The sequence below is a fragment of the Heptranchias perlo genome, chromosome 12 (assembly GCF_035084215.1).
Source record: "Heptranchias perlo isolate sHepPer1 chromosome 12, sHepPer1.hap1, whole genome shotgun sequence".
Classification (NCBI taxonomy): Eukaryota; Metazoa; Chordata; class Chondrichthyes; order Hexanchiformes; family Hexanchidae; genus Heptranchias; species Heptranchias perlo.
Genome location: NC_090336.1, coordinates 61,716,250 through 61,735,006, shown reverse-complemented (window position 1 = coordinate 61,735,006; position 18,757 = coordinate 61,716,250). Strand labels below are relative to the sequence as shown.

The 18,757-nt window shown below is 47.5% G+C and overlaps 1 protein-coding gene across 2 annotated transcripts in view; it reads right to left on the bottom strand.

The window, feature by feature from the left end:
• Positions 1 to 18,757, bottom strand: part of hipk3a (homeodomain interacting protein kinase 3a) — a 231,588-nt gene that overhangs the window by 35,267 nt on the left and 177,564 nt on the right. For both annotated transcript variants that reach the window (XM_067994213.1, XM_067994214.1), the window contains exons 4-7: positions 7,573 to 7,692; positions 5,268 to 5,354; positions 3,553 to 3,737; positions 1,262 to 1,421 (exon numbers count right to left, since the gene is read on the bottom strand). In XM_067994213.1, the coding sequence (XP_067850314.1) occupies positions 1,262 to 1,421; positions 3,553 to 3,737; positions 5,268 to 5,354; positions 7,573 to 7,692 (552 nt within the window). The remainder of the gene's footprint in view (positions 1 to 1,261; positions 1,422 to 3,552; positions 3,738 to 5,267; positions 5,355 to 7,572; positions 7,693 to 18,757) is intronic.

Below are 18,757 nucleotides of genomic sequence, written 5' to 3'. Positions count from 1 at the left end.
CATAAACCACCACCCACCACAAGGCGGTGCTATTGAGTAACGTACAGAAATCTCTCTTGACAATTGTCACGATGCGCCCTTCTATGTTTTCACTAAACTATTCAGAGTTTGTTTTTAAAGGAGCCTCTGAAATAATGGTGACCCACTTCTCCCGAGCCAGACACTAAAACAACGTTGTAGGGTTCACTACCCCCAATGTGCACGGCCAGCGGCAACACCAAAGTAAACCCATTAGCTGCTGGGTCTTCCCAGGTAGTGGCCTGAGTGAGTCCAGCAACTTTACAAATTGTTGCTGCTGTTTGTGCAAGACTCGTGAATTGTAAACCAGCAGCACTACACCACTATAAAAGCAGCTTTAGTTTACTACGTGTGCCTGTCGCCAGCTTGTGGACAAGTTGGGGCCCTTCCCAACACTACCTGTCAAGTACCACACTTTCGCATGTCCCACTTGTTAGACTAAGGTGAATGAGATTTCTCTACTGACGGGCAATTTGCCTTTTGCCACTAAAGTAATTAAAACAAAGAGAGCACATAAAATAATAACTACTGGAGCTAAAAGGATGTTGCAACTAAGTGGGTGAAGTGGTATCACACACTTTGAGTTCACAAAGTCACAAGATTCTCGGACCCTGCCGAAACGGTGCAGCGTTCCTCAGAGGGATGAGCAGTAATACAAAGCCATGAGTGTGTGAGAAAAAAGGGGCTGTGCCAATCCAGTAATTGCACAGAATGTACAGTACAGAAACAGGCCATACGGCTCAATAGGTCTGTGCCGGTGTTTATGCTCCACACGGGCTTCCTCACTCCCTACTTCATCTAACTCTATCAGCATATCCTTCTATTCCTTTCTCCCTCTTTTTCTTATCTAGCTTCTCCTTAAAGGCAGCTATGCTATTCACCTCAACCCCTCCACATTCTCACTCCCAGTGGGTTCCACATTCTCACCACTCTCTGGGTAAAGAAATTTCTCCTGATTTATTAGTGCACTACTTTCAGAACCACAGAACCTCACAGCACAGGATTTGGTCCAGTGCTCAGCACCTTCCTCTGCTTCAAATACATATCCAATTTTCGCTTAAAAGTTGTCTCTGTCTCAAGCATGCAACTGCAGCTAGACTTTCAATGCTGAACAATCTGCTGGGTAAAAAAATTCCTTGTAACCCTTTCTCCCCACTCTCTCTTAGTGATCATTTTAAATCGATGCACCTCCCCCCAGCCCGCCTCAGCTCCTTAAACAGGAGGATATAACCTTTCCCCTTACCTGGCTATGTACAGAGCCCATTTTATTAAAAGCCACGGTCAGATTTGTTGCATTGCTCGAGGCAACCGGTCTCATAAATGGCATTTTATTGCGGTTTATTACATCGTACAAGTTAGGCCGCCATCTGCAAACATCCATTATGTGGAAACAGGACTTGACGCTGTGAAGAAAAGGAACCAGGTGTTACTTGCATGAACCATAAGGCTCTGGAGACCATTTCATCATTTAAACTGCAATCAGAAGCGCAGGAGTTTACAACATGGAAAGCAGGCTGTTTGGCCCATCGCATCTGTTCCGGCTCTTGGCTAGAGCAATCCCAAATTAATCCTATCGTCCTGCCCTCTCCTCATAGGCCTGTATCATCCTCTACCTCAAATATTTATCCACTTTTCCCTGAAAAGATGCAACGGCCTCTGCCTCAACCATTCCCTGTTCCAACAACCCTCTGTGTAAAGCAATTCATTTTATCCTCTCTCCTCACTCTTAGTGACAATTTAAAATTGATGCCCCTTCGCCCATCAAATTGAACACCTCAGCTCATAGGGTGGGACAGCTTGAGAAAAGGATGCTTATCGGTAAGGATACCATCTCCCACAGTTAGCCAGCAGCTCTGTATTGCATCAGTTATAACCTATATTGCAACCAGGTTCTTCACCTATTCCCTCAGCTGAAAGTTACCCAGACTCTCCCAATTGTCACTTGGGAGGGAGTGTTCAATCAAATGACAGGCGGGTTTCAGATTACTGGGAGTCTAGTATGAAAACGTAAAGGGGCAGGGAATGGAGGAGGGAGGGGAGGAAGATAAGAATGGGAAGGGAGTGGTATGGAGGAGCAGGGTGAAGGGAGGGAGATAGGGAGGGGAGGGAAGAGAGGTATTGGGAGGGGAGGATAGGAAGGGGAGGAGGGATAGGTAGGGGAAGAGGGATAGGTAGGGAAGAGGGAGAGGAGGGGAGGAGTGAGGAGCAGAGAGGGAGGAAGGAAGAATTTGCTTGAATTTATAGAGCACCTTATCACGTCTCAGAAATGTCTCTGCTTCACATACAATGAATTCATTTGAAGTGCAGAATTATATGGGTGAACTCAATGCCCATTTTGCACAATGCAAGATTTTACAAGCAGCAAGGAAATGAATAATCAGTTAATCTGTTATTGGTGTTGATTGAGAGAGCGCTGAAATATTGGCCTTGATTTTTACAAGGGGGAGGGGGTGGGACGATACGGGACACCAGAAGAGTCCGGGGAAGTGCAGTCCCTGCTGATCTTAACAACAGGGCTTTACTTAAACAAAACTTTCCAGAGTCCCGCCCGACACCTGACAGATTCACTGCCTGGCCAGCGGGCAGGAACGGGAATTTGGCCACAGGAGGCCGCAGCTGGGAGGAGTGGGATTTCCTTTGTGATTGGGGGGAGGCTGGGGATTCCTTCGAGATCGGGTAATAATGTTTAATACTGCAAAATGGCAACGATTAAAATGGCGGCACAGGTCCTGGCAGATGCCGCAGGGTCAAACAGAATGGTACGGTCTGTGCGTTATTTGCTTTTACATCCAGGACAAAACAGCCCGCTTGATCGGCACAGCATCCACCACCTTAAAACATCCACCCCCTCCACCACCGGCGCACCGTGGCTGCAGTGTGTTCTATCCACAAGATGCACTGCAGCAACTCACCAAGAATTCTTCGGCAGCACCTCCCAAACCCACGACCTCCACCACCTGGAAGGACAAGGGCAGCAGGTGCATGGGAACAACACCACCTCCAAATTCCCCTCCGAGTCACACACCATCCCGACTTGGAAATATATCGCCGTTCCTTCATCATCGCTGGGTCAAAATCCTGGAACTCCCGACCTAACAGCACTGTGGGAGCACCTTCACCACACGGACTGCAGCAGTTCAAGAAAAAGGCCCACCACCACCTTCAAGGGCAAATAGGGTTGGGCAATAAATTCCGGCCTTGCCAGCGACGCCCACATCCCAGAATGAATTTTTTAAAAACTCGCGCTAGCATTGATGTACAAGGCAAATATCTTGCCTGCGTAACAACAGTCACAGCTCTTCAAAAACAATTTGTGTCTTAAAGATAAGATGCTATTTTAATGTAAATCATTAACATAACATCTGCATGCAGAGGGCTGCAGATCTGCGATGATTCAAGGACTGGCTGAATACTAACACCAAGCATCACATTTCTGCAGGGCACATTTATCCCATATTAAAGGGGACGGGTGACGCCTGCAGCATTACCACAAGCGCGTGAATCAAGCCCGTGAATTTTACAGCGGGGACGTACTGGTTACTGTGCGGAAAGTCCAGCAGGTGCTGCATGGTTACAAAGGGGTGGTTCATTGTCTCCACTGGAGTGATCCTCTTCTCAGCGTCAATCAGCAACATCTTCTTCAACAGACCGACAAACTCCCCGCGATCAGCCTTCTCTGCCAGTAGGTCACTTCCCTCCAAATCCATCACCATGTTCACCTAGGACAAGAGCACATTTAAATTTAACAGTAGGTTAAGGCATGACTGGGAGATCTTAATATCATCACCTCAGTCCTGATAGGGAACCCAAAATCCACTTAAAATTAATTCCCAACCCCCACTCTTTTTAAATATATAAAAGTATTTCTGTCTCCCTCATCTTTCACCAATGCCCCAGTTCTTGGCGGAGGACTGATAGGTGATTCCCTCCCAGTTCTCTACCTGTGCCACTTTGGAGCCGTACTAGGAGCTGCACAGTTACACAGAATTACATAGCATTTACAGCAGGGTATGGTAGCATAGTGGTTATGTTACTGGTCTAGTAATCTAGCGGCCCGGACTAATAATTCAATAAGTCACGAGTTCAAATCCTACCACGGCAGCTGGGGAATTTAAATTCAGTTAATTTAAGAAAAAAAGCTGGTATCAGTAATGGTGACCAACTGCTGGATTGTCGTAACAACGGTCTGGCCTATGCGTGACTCCAGACCCACAGGAATGTGGTTGATTCTTAACTGCCTTCTGAAATGGCTTAGCCTTCTCAAGGGCAATTAGGGATGGGCAATAAATTGCCAGCAACGCCCACATCCAATAAATTAAAAAAAAACAGAAACAGGCCATGCCGGTGTTTATGCTCCACATGAGCCTCTTCCAACCTTATTTCATCTCACTCTATCAACATATAATAGAATCTTACAACACAGGAGGCGGCCATTCAGAACTGTCCAACTTAGACCACAGATTTCTCCCCATGACCCTGCAAATTAGTCCTTTTTAAGTACATGTCCAATTCTCCTTTCTCCCTCGTGTGCTTAACTAGCCTCCGCTTAAATGCATCTGTGCTATTTGCCTCAACCACTCCATGTGGTAACGAGTTCCACATTCTCACCACTCTCTGGGTAAAGAAGTTTCTCCTGAATTACTGCATTTATTAGTGACCATCCTATATTTATGGCCCTTAGTTCTGGTCTCCCCTGCAAGTGGAAACATCTTCCCTATCGAACCCCTTCATAATTTTAAAGACCTCTATCAGGTCACCTCTCAGCCTTCTCTTTCCTAGAGAAAAAAGCCCCAACCTATTCAATCTTTCCTGATAGTTATAACCTCTCAGTTCTGGTATCACTCTTGTAAATCTTTTTTTGCATCTTCTCCAGTGCCTCTATATAATTTTTGTAATATGGAGACTGGAACTGTGCACAGTACTTGAAGCTCGATGTCACACTGTGGCCTTTGTCCTTAATGTGTCCTAGAACAGATATTATACTGTTGTGAAAGGATGTTCACTCATGTGAACAATGACTGCCCATCGCACACGTACAAGAGGGCTCTCATAATACATGTTTCAGAAACACTTTCAATTTAATCCACCAATAAGCTGTAAGTGCAGTCTCTCCCCTGGGATCTATTCTGAAATGGGCGGTAGAGGGTAAATGTCCTCAATAATCCAGCTCTCTGACTTTACTGCAGCAGGTTTCCAGCTTGAGTCTGCGCTGTGAGCATGGTAATGCATTCTTGGCTGCTAGTACTTACATGCGCTATATCATCCAAACAACCAAAGATATACTTTCTGGCTTCTTTTGACTTCATCCCTGTTTCTGCCTCATGCTCTTCTGGTGTCTAAAGCAAAATAGAGGATTTTTAAAAAATTAAGCATAAAAAATACAGGACTTAGAAGATGGAGGGAAAATCCATCAAATTATCAGCTCTCGCTTTCACGTAGGAGCACTGGCTAGTTTATTCAAGTCCTCATGCCGGCAGTTTATTTGTTTCAAAATGCAGATCTCTCCTTAGTAATGTTAACTTAAACCCCCTACCTCCCCCACCCCACCCCGATAACCCAAAACTCCTATCATCAGAAATGTTTTGTTCACCTATTTGCCAATGAGGCTGCACGCTCTCTGGAAGTGCGTGATGCATTTTTAATGCCAGGAAGCAGGTGCTGCAGCCAAGCACTGGTGAGAAACGCGACAAAAAAAATGCCTCATGAAAGGTGGTCATGTAAACCAGAATCAAGTGTGTTGACATGGGAAATGGACGTGTTCAGGGCAACTCTGCTACTCAATTACAATTCATCTACATTGTGTAAGCCCTATTAATGTTTTGTGTCAGGGCAAAGTGAATTGGGTGGGCATCAACGCTAAATGCATTGGGTGGGCATCAACACAAAGTGCATTGGGTGGGCATCAACACAAAGTGCATTGGGTGGGCATCAACACAAAGTGCATTGGGTGGGCATCAACACAAAGTGCATTGGGTGGGCATCAACGCTAAATGCATTGGGTGGGCATCAACACAAAGTGCATTGGGTGGGCATCAACACAAAGTGCATTGGGTGGGCATCAACACAAAGTGCATTGGGTGGGCATCAACACAAAGTGCATTGGGTGGGCATCAACACAGTGCATTGGGTGGGCATCAACACAGTGCATTGGGTGGGCATCAACACAAAGTGAATTGGGTGGGCATCAACACAAAGTGCATTGGGTGGGCATCAACACAAAGTGAATTGGGTGGGCATCAACACAGTGCACTGGGTGGGCATCAACACAAAGTGAATTGGGTGGGCATCAACACAAAGTGCATTGGGTGGGCATCAACACAAAGTGAATTGGGTGGGCATCAACACAAAGTGAATTGGGTGGGCATCAACACTGACTGCATTGGGTGGGCATCAACACTGACTGCATTGGGCGGGCATCAACACAAAGTGCATTGGGTGGGCATCAACACAAAGTGCATTGGGTGGGCATCAACACAAAGTGCATTGGGTGGGCATCAACACTGACTGCATCGGGTGGGCATCAACACTGACTGCATTGGGTGGGCATCAACACTGACTACATTGGGTGGGCATCAACACTGACTGCATTGGGTGGGCATCAACACTGACTGCATTGGGTGGGCATCAACACACAGTGCATTGGGTGGGCATCAACACAGTGCATTGGGTGGGCATCAACACACAGTGCATTGGGTGGGCATCAACACACAGTGCATTGGGTGGGCATCAACACACAGTGCATTGGGTGGGCATCAACACTGACTGCATTGGGTGGGCATCAACACTGACTGCATTGGGTGCGCATCAACACACAGTGCATTGGGTGGGCATCAACACACAGTGCATTGGGTGCGCATCGACATAAAGTGCATTGGGTGGGCATCGACACACAGTGCATTGGGTGCGCATCGACACAAAGTGCATTGGGTGGGCATCGACACACAGTGCATTGGGTGCGCATCGACACAAAGTGCATTGGGTGGGCATCGACACAAAGTGCATTGGGTGGGCATCAACACAAAGTGCATTGGGTGGGCATCAACACACAGTGCATTGGGTGCGCATCGACACAAAGTGCATTGGGTGGGCATCAACACAAAGTGCATTGGGTGGGCATCAACACACAGTGCATTGGGTGCGCATCGACACAAAGTGCATTGGGTGGGCATCGACACACAGTGCATTGGGTGGGCATCGACACAAAGTGCATTGGGTGGGCATCGACGCAGAGTGCATTGGGTGGGCACCGACGCAGAGTGCATTGGGTGGGCACCGACGCAGAGTGCATTGGGTGGGCACCGACGCAGAGTGCATTGAGTGGGCACCGACGCAGAGTGCATTGGGTGGGCACCGACGCAGAGTGAATTGGGTGGGCACCGACGCAGAGTGCATTGGGTGGGCACTGACGCAAAGTGTATTGGGTGGGCATCGATGCAAAACTAGCACATTGGTTTGAGTACCCAAAGATTTCAGTCTAAGACACAAATTTCGCCTGAAGGAGGAAAGTATTTGCATCTAATTTTGATCACAAGTTGCAGTGAGTTTTAAAATTACCTTCATTTTCCACCCTGAATACGTTGTTTCTGTCTCTCTTGAGAAAAACCGTGGTGTTTTTGTCCCCACATTTAATAGATGATCTCCTGGTAACCCTTGTGTTTGTGAAATATAACGTATCTGTGGGATTAAAAAAAAATCGATGAATCATTTCATGTGGTAAATACAGTGCAATGTATGCAAAGCATAAATAATGGATATTGTGCTTCATGGAGACAGTCTTCTCCTGGTCTAATAGTTATTGGTTCAACATTTGTGACATTAATGCAAAACAGTACAAGATTTTTTTTTCCTTTTAAAAAAAGACTTCTCTGTTGGACCGCATATTAAATACCATTCAATGACACAGCTATCAGACTTCTGCAGTTCTACACCCTGGCTACAGCTTGCGCTAACTTGTCGCCAATTACCCCTCCCTCTCTGTAAGAGATTATCTCACTGCTTATTATCTCCCTTCCCTATACCCTTCTCTAATCCACCAACATCTTTGAAGTTAAGCAATTCACGGATCATGATACCACCAGCTCAAATCGGGGCAAAATTACAGACCACCCCCCGTCCCTCTCCTGTAATGTATTACCCAGAACCTAAGATATCACTTTGCACGTTATGTGTGCAGCCCATTTATTTTACAGGGTTCCATTATATTAAGTAAACAAATAAGTCTCCTCAGAGACACCATCTCTTCCCTTGAAGGAGATTTTGCCTGGAGCCTCCAATGGAAAAATAAGGAATGACCAGGGACATGCCAGCCATTTTCAGTCTGACTGACCTCAACAATGTATATTTAGCAATGCTCACCAGTACTGACCTCCCCCTGACAAAGAATGCTGGCCATATCTATCAAATGTTCTGATTCAATCAGGACTTCCTGATTTTGCAGATCAATTTTGATCCTAACTTCAGAATGCCATTTCTAAATTTTAAAATGCCACTCCCATGTCCATACCATAAAAACTCCTGCCTCCCGATCGCAACCTCCATTCACTGCACCACTCTCCATTTCTCCTCGGCTTCTCTGTCCCTGGTGCAGCTTATTAAAGATTTAAAAAGTACCCTGATTACACATTGGAGATTGAAATTAAGACCAGGGTTTAAAACCCCATTTGCAAGTCAGGCACTTATTTGAGATAAAGGTTTGTGGTTATTTTTTAGGTTTGAACTACTTTTTCCTGCATTACACTGGAGGAAATCCAGTAATACAGGATTTTGAACACCTTTAGTAAATCTCCCTTAACCTTCTCTGAACTAAGGAGAACAATCCCAGCTTCTCCAGATGCTCCACGTAACTGAAGTCCCTCATCCCTGGTACCATTCTAGTAATACGTGATACTACAAGTAATAAAGTAGAATGTCCCTAACTGCGGCCTTTTTAGGGAGTTTTAGGGACTGCGTTGATGATTTTTGAATTTGCAGGCTAACAGGATTAGATGGCCCTGGCCAGGTGGTGATTTTGCACCAATTGCGCTGACCTAATGGCCATCTACGCGGAGTTGCTTTAAAGACGGATTCGCCGCTTCAAAGCAAGTGCGGCACAAACGTGGCAGATTTGACAAAGAAAGCAGCAACTTGCATTTATGTTGTGTCTCTCACGTCCTCAGGACATCTCGAAGTGCTTCGCGGCCTCTGGACTACTTTCGAAGTGTAGTCACAGCCGGCGGCCAATTTTTGCACAGCAAGGTCCTAACAACAGCAAATGAGATAAACAACCAGCTAATGGGGTCTCCTGGACTACTTTCAATCACCTAGAGGGATCGAAGAGGAATTATCCAGATCTTTTCCCCCCCCGCTAATTGGCTGTGGGTTTTTGGTCTGGTTTCTCGCCTCTCCCAGGAGACTGCATGACACCTAGAGGTTTGGGAGTCTCTTGACCTGATGCATAAGGTATCAGAACTGCAAGGGACAGGCTAGGTGGACCAGAAGGTCTTTTCTCGTCTGACGTTTTTGTATTCATATGTAATCTATATTTTGGTGGTGTCGATTGAGGGAGGAATGTTGGTCAAGATACCGGGAGAAATTCCCCACTCTTCTTCGAATAGTGGCATGGCATCTTTTGCAGGTGTACTGAGCAGGTAAACTGGGCCTCAGTTTAACGTCTCATTCAAGAGGCAGCCCTCCCTAAGTACTGTACTGAAGTGTCAGTCTACATTTTGTGCTCAAGTTTTGGAGTGGGGCTTGAAATCACAACCTTCCGACTCAGAAGCAAGGGTGCTACCAACTGAGCCAAGCTGAGGCTGGCAGAACAGAAACTAGCACTTTATTACTGAACTGCTTCCAGTGGAAGTTATGCTATGCTCCCTGCTCCTGTATGTTTGCATATGCAATACTGTTACAGTGTAGTTCTGATTTTGATGGCACTTGCTCTTAAGAGAAAGAAAGACTTGCATTCATATGGCACCTTTCATACCTCTGAACATCCCAAAGCACTTTACAGACAATGAAGTACTTTTTTTTTGAAGTGCAGTTGCTGTTGTAATATAGGAAACACGGCAGCCAGTTTATGCACAACAAGGTCCCACAAACAACAATGAGATAATGACCATACAAACACTTTTAGTGATTTTGGTTGAGGGGTAAATATTGGCCAGGACACTGGGGAGAACTCCCTTGCTCTTCTTCAAAATAGTGCCATGGGATCTTTACATCCACCTGAGAGGGCAGACGGGGCAGTACTGCACTGAAAATGTCAGCCTACATTATACGGTCAAGTCTCTGGAGTGGAGCTTCAACCCATGACCTTCCGACTTAGAGGCGAGAGAGGTCTACCCACAGAGGCATGGCTGACACCTGACCCAGCGTCTGCAGATTCACTGTGGAGAAAAGTAGCAGCACTAGGAAACACATCAACACAACACTTCAGTGCCTGCATTACAATCTTCTGCAATGATATAGCATTGATGCCTGCTGTATTAGGTGTGCTTTCATCCAAATTCAGATCTGATTCCTTTGGTTCGCTCGTGGTTAAATGCCGTAGATTGCCGTCAGGGGCTGTGCTGCCTGTAGTTAAGGCAGTACAAGTCCTAATCAACGTGACCACATCCCCTCTGTCGGACCTCTCAGCATTTATGAATATCTGACCTAATTGAGACTATCAGCATGTTTCTACTCAAAAGTGTGTGCCCTCCACTGGCAGAAATTGCAAATGCAACTCTGCAACCTTTCCCTCAAACCACACACCGCTTTTGAAAAGAGATCATGGCATTTACTGTGCTGGAAACGCAAAGCAGCAGCTTCACACGTTGGGCCCATGAACATTTTCACAAAGAGTAAATGCCGGTGAGCAGCTTTTGCATTTTGAACTGGAGCTGTAAGCAGGACTGAACGGGCGGTGCCTTACACAGGCGGGATTACAAACCAGCCTGACTTCAGAGAATTAGGTAAGGCCTCGACTTTGACAGCTCTGCCATCAAACCGAGGGAGTGGACTTTCATTAGCGACATGCCACTGGACTAATTTCAATGCATTGAGATAAGCGAGTTGGCATCCACAGTCGCACTGCCGAAGGGATTGGGTCATTCCACTTAACACACTCCAGCTACGTGCAGAGTCGTCATGTTTATACATAGACATTATGAATTTAGAATTGCGTCAACATCCATGAAGTGCTTTGCAACATAAATAGTGCACCCTGCCCGGATATATTGCTTCTTCTTCTACTGCTGCCAGGTTTAAATTTTCTGCTCCATTTCTACAAAATGTCACTGACCTGCCACAATAACCCGTAGCAGAAAGAAGCAGCAACGGTCATGCTCTGCAGGACTTGCCTCCTCCACGTCAAGTGAGTTGTGCTTTACGTGTGGTCAAAACCTTCATGGTAGACACAAGGCTGGGTGAGGAGTCCATGGCTGGGGAGGGGGACAAGGAAGGCCCCACAAGTCAAGCTGATCCCTGTTATTCTCCAGTCAGCCACAAGGAGGTAGAAGGACAGTGAGTTGGCTCAGCCTCTGCAATGGCTACACAGTATTTGGAAGACTTTCAACATGACTTAATCAAAACATGCCGAGCATGTCAGCACACAAGACTACTGTGTATTTATGGCATTTTTAATAAACATTCAATTGTATATTGTTTTCTAAACAATAAGTGCACTGCGCTTTTGGCTTTGCACTTTTCCAAAATCTTTTGGTCCTCTCAAGAACTATGCAAGTCTGGTCGTTGAGCTGTATATGTATCCCACACTGACTGAACCCCGCTCGCATCCAATCATTACCCTATAGAAAACCATATTCAATCCATCAAGCATATCAAAATGTCAATTTGGCTCAGGTGATAGCCCTCTTACCTTTGAGTCAAGAAGGTTGTGGGTTCAAGCCCCACTCCAGGGACTTGAGCACATAATCGAAGATGATACTCCAGTTTAGCACAGAGAGCCTGGTGTATTGTCAGACATGTTAAACCAAGGCCTCATCTGTTTGCTCCGGTGGGTCAGGGGACACGATGGATCCCATGGCACTATTCGCAGAAGAGCAGGGAGTTCTCCCGGTGTCCTGGCCAACTTTCATTCCTGAACCAGCACGACCCATCCCACAGCTGTTTGAGAGACCTTGCTGTGCGCAAAATAACTGCTGCGTTTGCCTACCTAACAACAGTGACAACTGCTACCTAACAATTGCTTCAAAGCAATCATGTTGCACGTGAAGTGCTTTGGGACGTTTCTGAGAGAACTATTATGGCGCTATATAAACTCAAAGAATAGTGACACTGGGTAGCCAAAATGAAGGCTGATTTTACCTCCTACTTACGCCATATAAAATCAATCAATAATTAAGCAAAGCCCACATCTATCTGCTTCCAGCTTGCCGTATCAATTTTTGAAATGGCTTTCACTGCCAAGATTTCCACTTAATGGTTCAGTCCTCTCCTCTGCCACTGTCAAATAAAAATGTGAAAAAATAAATGTTTCCATTAAAAAGATAAAAAGACTTTTGGTTCTGGAAACTGTAATCCAAGTTGAATTATTCCTGTCATCTCCAAATCACTTTTAAACTAATCAGGCATTAGTTTCTGTCTTGCCAATATGATTAGGAACAGGATTAGATTACTTCTGAAAAAAAACTATTTTAAGCTACTTTTAAAAATGGAAATAGGATGAGGGTTCAGCAGTAACAAAGGTCTAATGGTTTTATTCTCTTATTTCGGTTTTCAAGCTGTTGCCCACAACCTCACTCAGCTCCTCACACTCTAACTTCACTTTCTCTGGCCCCAACCTCACATTCCAGATTCTATTCCACTTCTGTCCTTCAGATATGATGATAAAATCAAGGCCCCGCCTGCCTGATTCTGTGCATCAGGTGAACTGTCCAAAAGAATTCCCCTGGCATCCGAGCCAACAATCCTCCCTCAGCCTTCAAAGGGGAGTGGGTGATTGAGGTGTACTAAGCTTTAGTAGTAGGACTTTAGTAATAGTCCAGTCCTGCACTTTCCTATGTAACCAACAACCCCAAGCACAGATTAACTGGCCATTCATCCCATTGCTGTTTGTGGGATCTTTCTGTGCACACATTGGCTGCCATGTTTGCCGATGCAACATTTGCTGCACTTTAAAAGATTTCCTTATATGTGAAGGACTTTGTGACGTTTCTGAATGATACACTAAAGCACTTAAAAAAAATGCATGTCTTTCTTTCCCCCCATAATCCAAATTGCACCCCTCCAACTTCAAATGCAGACATCTACCAGGATGTCCAAAGCTTCAAAACCTTTGATGCAAAACGCGGATGGTTTGAAAACATACGGCAAGTCTGATGTGTCCCAGTTGTACCAAGGGTGGAAGACAATCACCGCACATGCGGACCGTATTAAAGTAAATGTGACGGTATGTCTAGGAAGTTGAATAAAGGACAGGATGAATTTTATTTAATGGGACAGCAGACAGCACAAAAATATGGAGTTTGGCAAACTGCGAGGAGGACCGTAAACAACTTCAGGAGGAGATAGACGTATCAGATCGGGCAATTAAGATATCAGCTAAACCTATAAAAATCAGTGATTTGGCCGCAGTTAGAATACCCTCTCCAGATTTAATTGCCGTACTTTTAGGAAGGATATCAAGGCCATAGGTAGGGTACAGAAAAGATTCACTGAGGTGATGCCAGGAATAAGAAGCTTTGATTATGAGGACAAACTAGAGAAACAGGGCCTCTTTTTTTTTAGGACAAAGAAGGTTAAGAGAAGATCTGATGAAGGTGTTCAAAATTATGAGTGGTTATGATCAGGTAAACAGGAAACAACTATTTCAGTGAGTTGGTCACTGGAGGACATAAAATTCCTCACATCAGTCCTAAATTTGCTTTTTACTCATTTGAACACCGTATCCCCATCTCTGCTGGTTTATCTTCGACGCAGTGCTCTATGTCTACTTGTTCTTTACTATCTTATACACTTCTCAGTTGCTTCTGAAAAGCTCTTAGATTCTCCAGTCTTTCCTCATAGCTCAAGTCATCGGAAGCTGGGGATCAATTTCTGCACCAAATTCAATTTTTAAAAAAATCACATTTAAAAGAAGTGCATCGTAGATTAGGTACTTGTCACAAACAACCTCATTTTTCCGTACAGTGCTGACTTGTGCAGTCCAGCACGATGGAGATTTCCCACTTACACAGGACTTTGTGAAACATCTTCTCTTTTTGTTGAGTTACTTAATTTTTTTACTCCATCCTAGTGAAAGTGGAGAGTGTCAGATGAGAACCCAGGCTCATTTAAAAATATCTTCTGCTGGTGTGTGGTAATGAGAGCCGGTACTGGCATAGGAGAGCTCGAGGTTGGTTGATGACAAGAGAGCGCAATTCAAGCACATTATACCATAGTGGGAGCTCCGTAATCAGACAGATATCACAAGTCTTGTGATCCAATGCTTGGCCCTCAAATAGGATCGAGGTGACACAAAAACAGCACAAGGGCCCTAAATCAACCCCTCCCCAAGATCGGTAATTAAACAAAATCGTGTTCAGTGGGCCACGGAGTTCTAAATTTAATACCGAGCTGGCTTCATAATCCAGCCTCAACTTTTCCAAGATTAGCAGGTCTTGTTAGGAGATGGAAGTCTGTTCTGAAGCCAGCAGTAATCCCACAGCTCTTGCGCTGTGCGGAGGACTTTGAATTCAGTGCTCCAGAGAGGTGGGAATCGCCTGTAGCTTGCAAAAATTCACACAGAAGAGGCTACCAAAGGTCACAAGTGAGAAATTAGTACAGTTTCCTCATCCATTTATTGTACCTCCCTGAGCACAGACTCAATGTTGAAACAAATATAAAGCTGTGTGTGTGTGTGTGTGTGTGTGTGTGTGTGTGTGTACACGTACTGTTTCAAAAACACACTATAGTCTGGGTCCAGCTGCGCCAAAAAAGTGTAATGTCTGGTTTAACAAGCAGCATGCTCCAAACTTTCTGCTTCTAATCAGAAGAAGAGTTAGGAGTCAGGAAAGCTAGCCAATTGCTGCCAGCACCAGCTTTTGCCTTATTTTCCAGATCAACGAGACTGTAGACATGTAGGCTGGCTGCAAATGAAAGGGATTTCTGGCAAAGGAAGAGAGTACTTACAACATCAACACTAATACTCAAGTCAAACAGGCACTTAGTTTGGGGTTTGTAAGTATTTGCACAGGCTGCCACCCTTACTACTTGCCTGAATCCTCAGCCTAGCTGCCTTTACCAGCAGTGGTCCAGAGCACCATCCACCAAATGTAGAACAATCAGTTGGTTAGAAGGGGGTACAGTGGTGTTATGGTTATGATACTGGGCCAGTAATCCTGAAAATGTGAGTTCAAATCCCACCATGGTAGTTTGAGAATTTGAATTCATTAAGAAAACAATCTGGAAATAAAAAACTGTTATCAGTAAAAAGTGACCATGTTGGATTGTTGTAAAAGCCCAATTGGTTCACTGATGTCCTTTAGGGAAGGAAACCTGCTGCCCTTGCCTGGTCTGGGCCTATATGTGACTGCTGTTGGCCAGTGAGACTGTATGAAAGTGACAATGGCCATGTGCTTACCATTGATCAAAAGCAACACTCACCAATTCTTTTTTGAAAATGCAGATTTTTGATTAAATACTGAGTGCTGATGACAACATAGGGAAAATCAGTTTTGGGGAGTTAGCTGGGTGACGTGAGGAAGCTGTATTGACACTGATGTGATACGGTATTGCTCAGATATCCTAGATTAGGACTATACTTAATCTTGTCCATCTCAAGCCACCAGGCTAAGACATTCCTCCTAATTTTTTTTTAAACTAGAGAATCTTTTGTGTCATAAAAACCTGTCGAGCTGGAAACCATCTCAAAGGAACACTTCTACTTTTGTTTTTTTTAACACTACGCTGAATTCTTCGAGGAACACAGAGTGCAAAAAACACCAAGGGCTCGATTTTGCGATCGCGTTTCCGGCGGGGTGGCCCCGAAAATCCCGATCTCCGGTCACGTGACCGGATCACGACGAAATCCCGGCCACTTCCGGGTACCGCGCTGACGTGCGGGGCTGCGCGCGCAAGCCCCGCTGGTGGGAATCCCGCAGGCAATTAAAGCCAGCGGGGTTCCACTTGAGAGTACTTAACTTGCTCGTTGTGGTCAGTTAATGAGCTGAAGCAGCTGTCAAAAGAGGAAGTGTGGGATTTTAGGTTCAAGGCAGTGAGTTTCACACACTGGGGGAAACAGTCCCTTTCCAACCAGGCGTGTTGCAGCCAGCAGCCTGTGGCAGGTGCCAAGGTGCGCTCCACGGGGGAGAGCCCTCACCCACGCAGGAGGCCACCGCGTCACATGTGGCAACCCCTGCCCTCCACCACCCCCCGCCAAGCCAGAGGACAGACCGACACGAAACCGCAGCCCCAGTCCGAGGACCCACCCACCTACCCTGCACAACCCCTCAGACCAACACCTGCCAGATGGGTGGTGCGTTGACATCGTCGGAGGGCGAACAGGATGACCAGCCCCAGCAGCCTCGCAGTCCACGCCGTCCGCCTCGGAGACGTGGGGCCCCCCAACACGGTGCTGCGGCACACCCACCTGCACAGCAGGAGGGAGGGCAACCGCAGAGAGAGATGCGTCGCAGGAGGCACTACCCTCCGCACAGGGTGTACAGAGCGAGGCTCAGCTTCATGGACCTCTCCGAGGAGCAGTGCATACGGAGGCTCAGAGTCAATCGCCAGGTAGTCGCCGACATCTGCAGCCTCCTTAACGACGAGCTGCTCCCTGATGGACCAAGCAGCATGTTCCAACCTGTCGCCGTCAAAGTCACCACTGCCCTCAACTTCTTCGCATCCGGTTCCTTCCAGGGTGCCACCGGGGACATCACCGGGGTCTGTCAGTCCTCTGCACACAAGTGCATAAGCCAGGTCACCGATGGGTTGTTCCGCAGGGCCTCGCACTACATCAACTTCGCCATGGACGAGCGCAGCCAGATGGAGAGGGCGGTTGGATTCCATGCCATGGCCGGCTTCCCACGGGTGCAGGGTGTAATCGACTGCACCCACATCGCAATACGGGCACCTCCGCATGAGCCAGGGCTGTTCATCAACAGGAAGGGGTATCACTCCATGAACGCCCAGCTCATCTGTGACCACCGCCAGAGATTCCTACACGTGTGCGCCAGATACCCCGGCAGCTGCCACGATGCCTTCGTCCTCAGGGAGTCCGCCGTCCCGCCCATCCTGCAGGCACCCAACGCCGGCAACGGCTGGCTCCTCGGCGACAAGGGGTATCCCCTACACACGTGGCTCATGACACCTCTGAGGAACCCCATCACCGAGCCGGAGCGTCGGTACAATGACAGCCACACTGCTACCAGGTCTACAATTGAGCAGACCATAGGGCTTCTCAAGATGCGCTTCAGGTGCCTTGATCGTTCTGGGGGAGCGCTCCAATACACACCATTCAGAGTGGGACGAATCATAGTTGTCTGCTGTGCCATGCACAACATGGCCCAACAGAGGGGGGTGCCGCTGGAGGAGGCCCCATCCACACCCGCCACCCACATTGAGGAAGGCGAGGGCAAGGAGGAGGAGGAGGAGGAGGAGGCGGAGGAGGAGGAGGCGGAGGAGGAGGACGCGCAGGAGGATGTTGGACGACCCATGCGCCGAGCCGCGACTCACCGGGATGGTCGCCGGGCCAGGGAGGCACTCATACGTCAACGGTTCTCCTAGAGTCAGACACTGCGAGGCGCTCGCATCTCCTGACCTGCACATGTGAGCGGCCATACCAGCCCCCTCCACTGAAGAGTGCTGCCAGTAATCCTGCACCCACAGCAGTGTGCCCAATGGGTGGCAGCAGGTGTTTGCCGTCATGATGGCCTCCACGGAACGCACCTATTGCACAAGCCGCGGAAGAATGGACGAGAGGTGGCAGGAGTGGTGAGAATATAGTATTTAATATCTCGAATGTGACATTATATAAAAAAAAGTACAAATTAATAAACACCCTGGTGTATTCCTTTTGTGATTATAAGGCCTTTGCAATTCTTTTCCGGGAACCCCTACGTGGTGCTACCCCTGTGGCTCCAGCAGAGGTAGTGGCAGGTTGCTCGTCTTCTTGCCTTGACCGGGTAGATGCTTTTGGCGGACGGCCCCTGGGTTTCGGTGCCCGTGACGGCACCTCCACAGACTGCTCCTCCTGCACCGGGGCAGGGGCAGACTCGGCCACCTGGAGAGGAGGCACCATTGCGGGTACTGGTTGAGAGGTGGGCGACGGGTGGGACGTGGGGGCGCCTTGAGAAGCGTCCCCGCTTCCATGTCCCCGGTCACCATCATCCCTCTCTTGGCCTCGGCCCACATCACCCCTTCCACCCTGCTGGACGGCAGTTTGGATGGCATGTGTGAGGCCTTGCAAGGCCACCCCTAGTGTATCCCTCAGCCTGTTGATGGCGTCGGAATGTTGCTCACCCTGAATCCGTACAGACGTTGTCAGGGCCTGCATGGACTCGATCTGGAGCTGTGCGTGACGCTCGAGGGAGGCCAGCCTGTCCTCCACCGCAGACAGTCCCGCACCTACCCGCGACACTGTGTCGCCGGTACCCTCCTGTGCCTGCGCCACCAATGCCCACATGCAGGAGTTGGACTCCTCCATCGCCTGCGCTATTGTGGACAATGCGCGCGGCACCTCTGCCAGTACCTCAGCAATTAGCTGGTGGCCCTCGACGACTCTCCTTTTCACTGGTGGCCCCCTGGGTTCAGCATCTGGGTCCGGCTGAGCAGAGCCTGG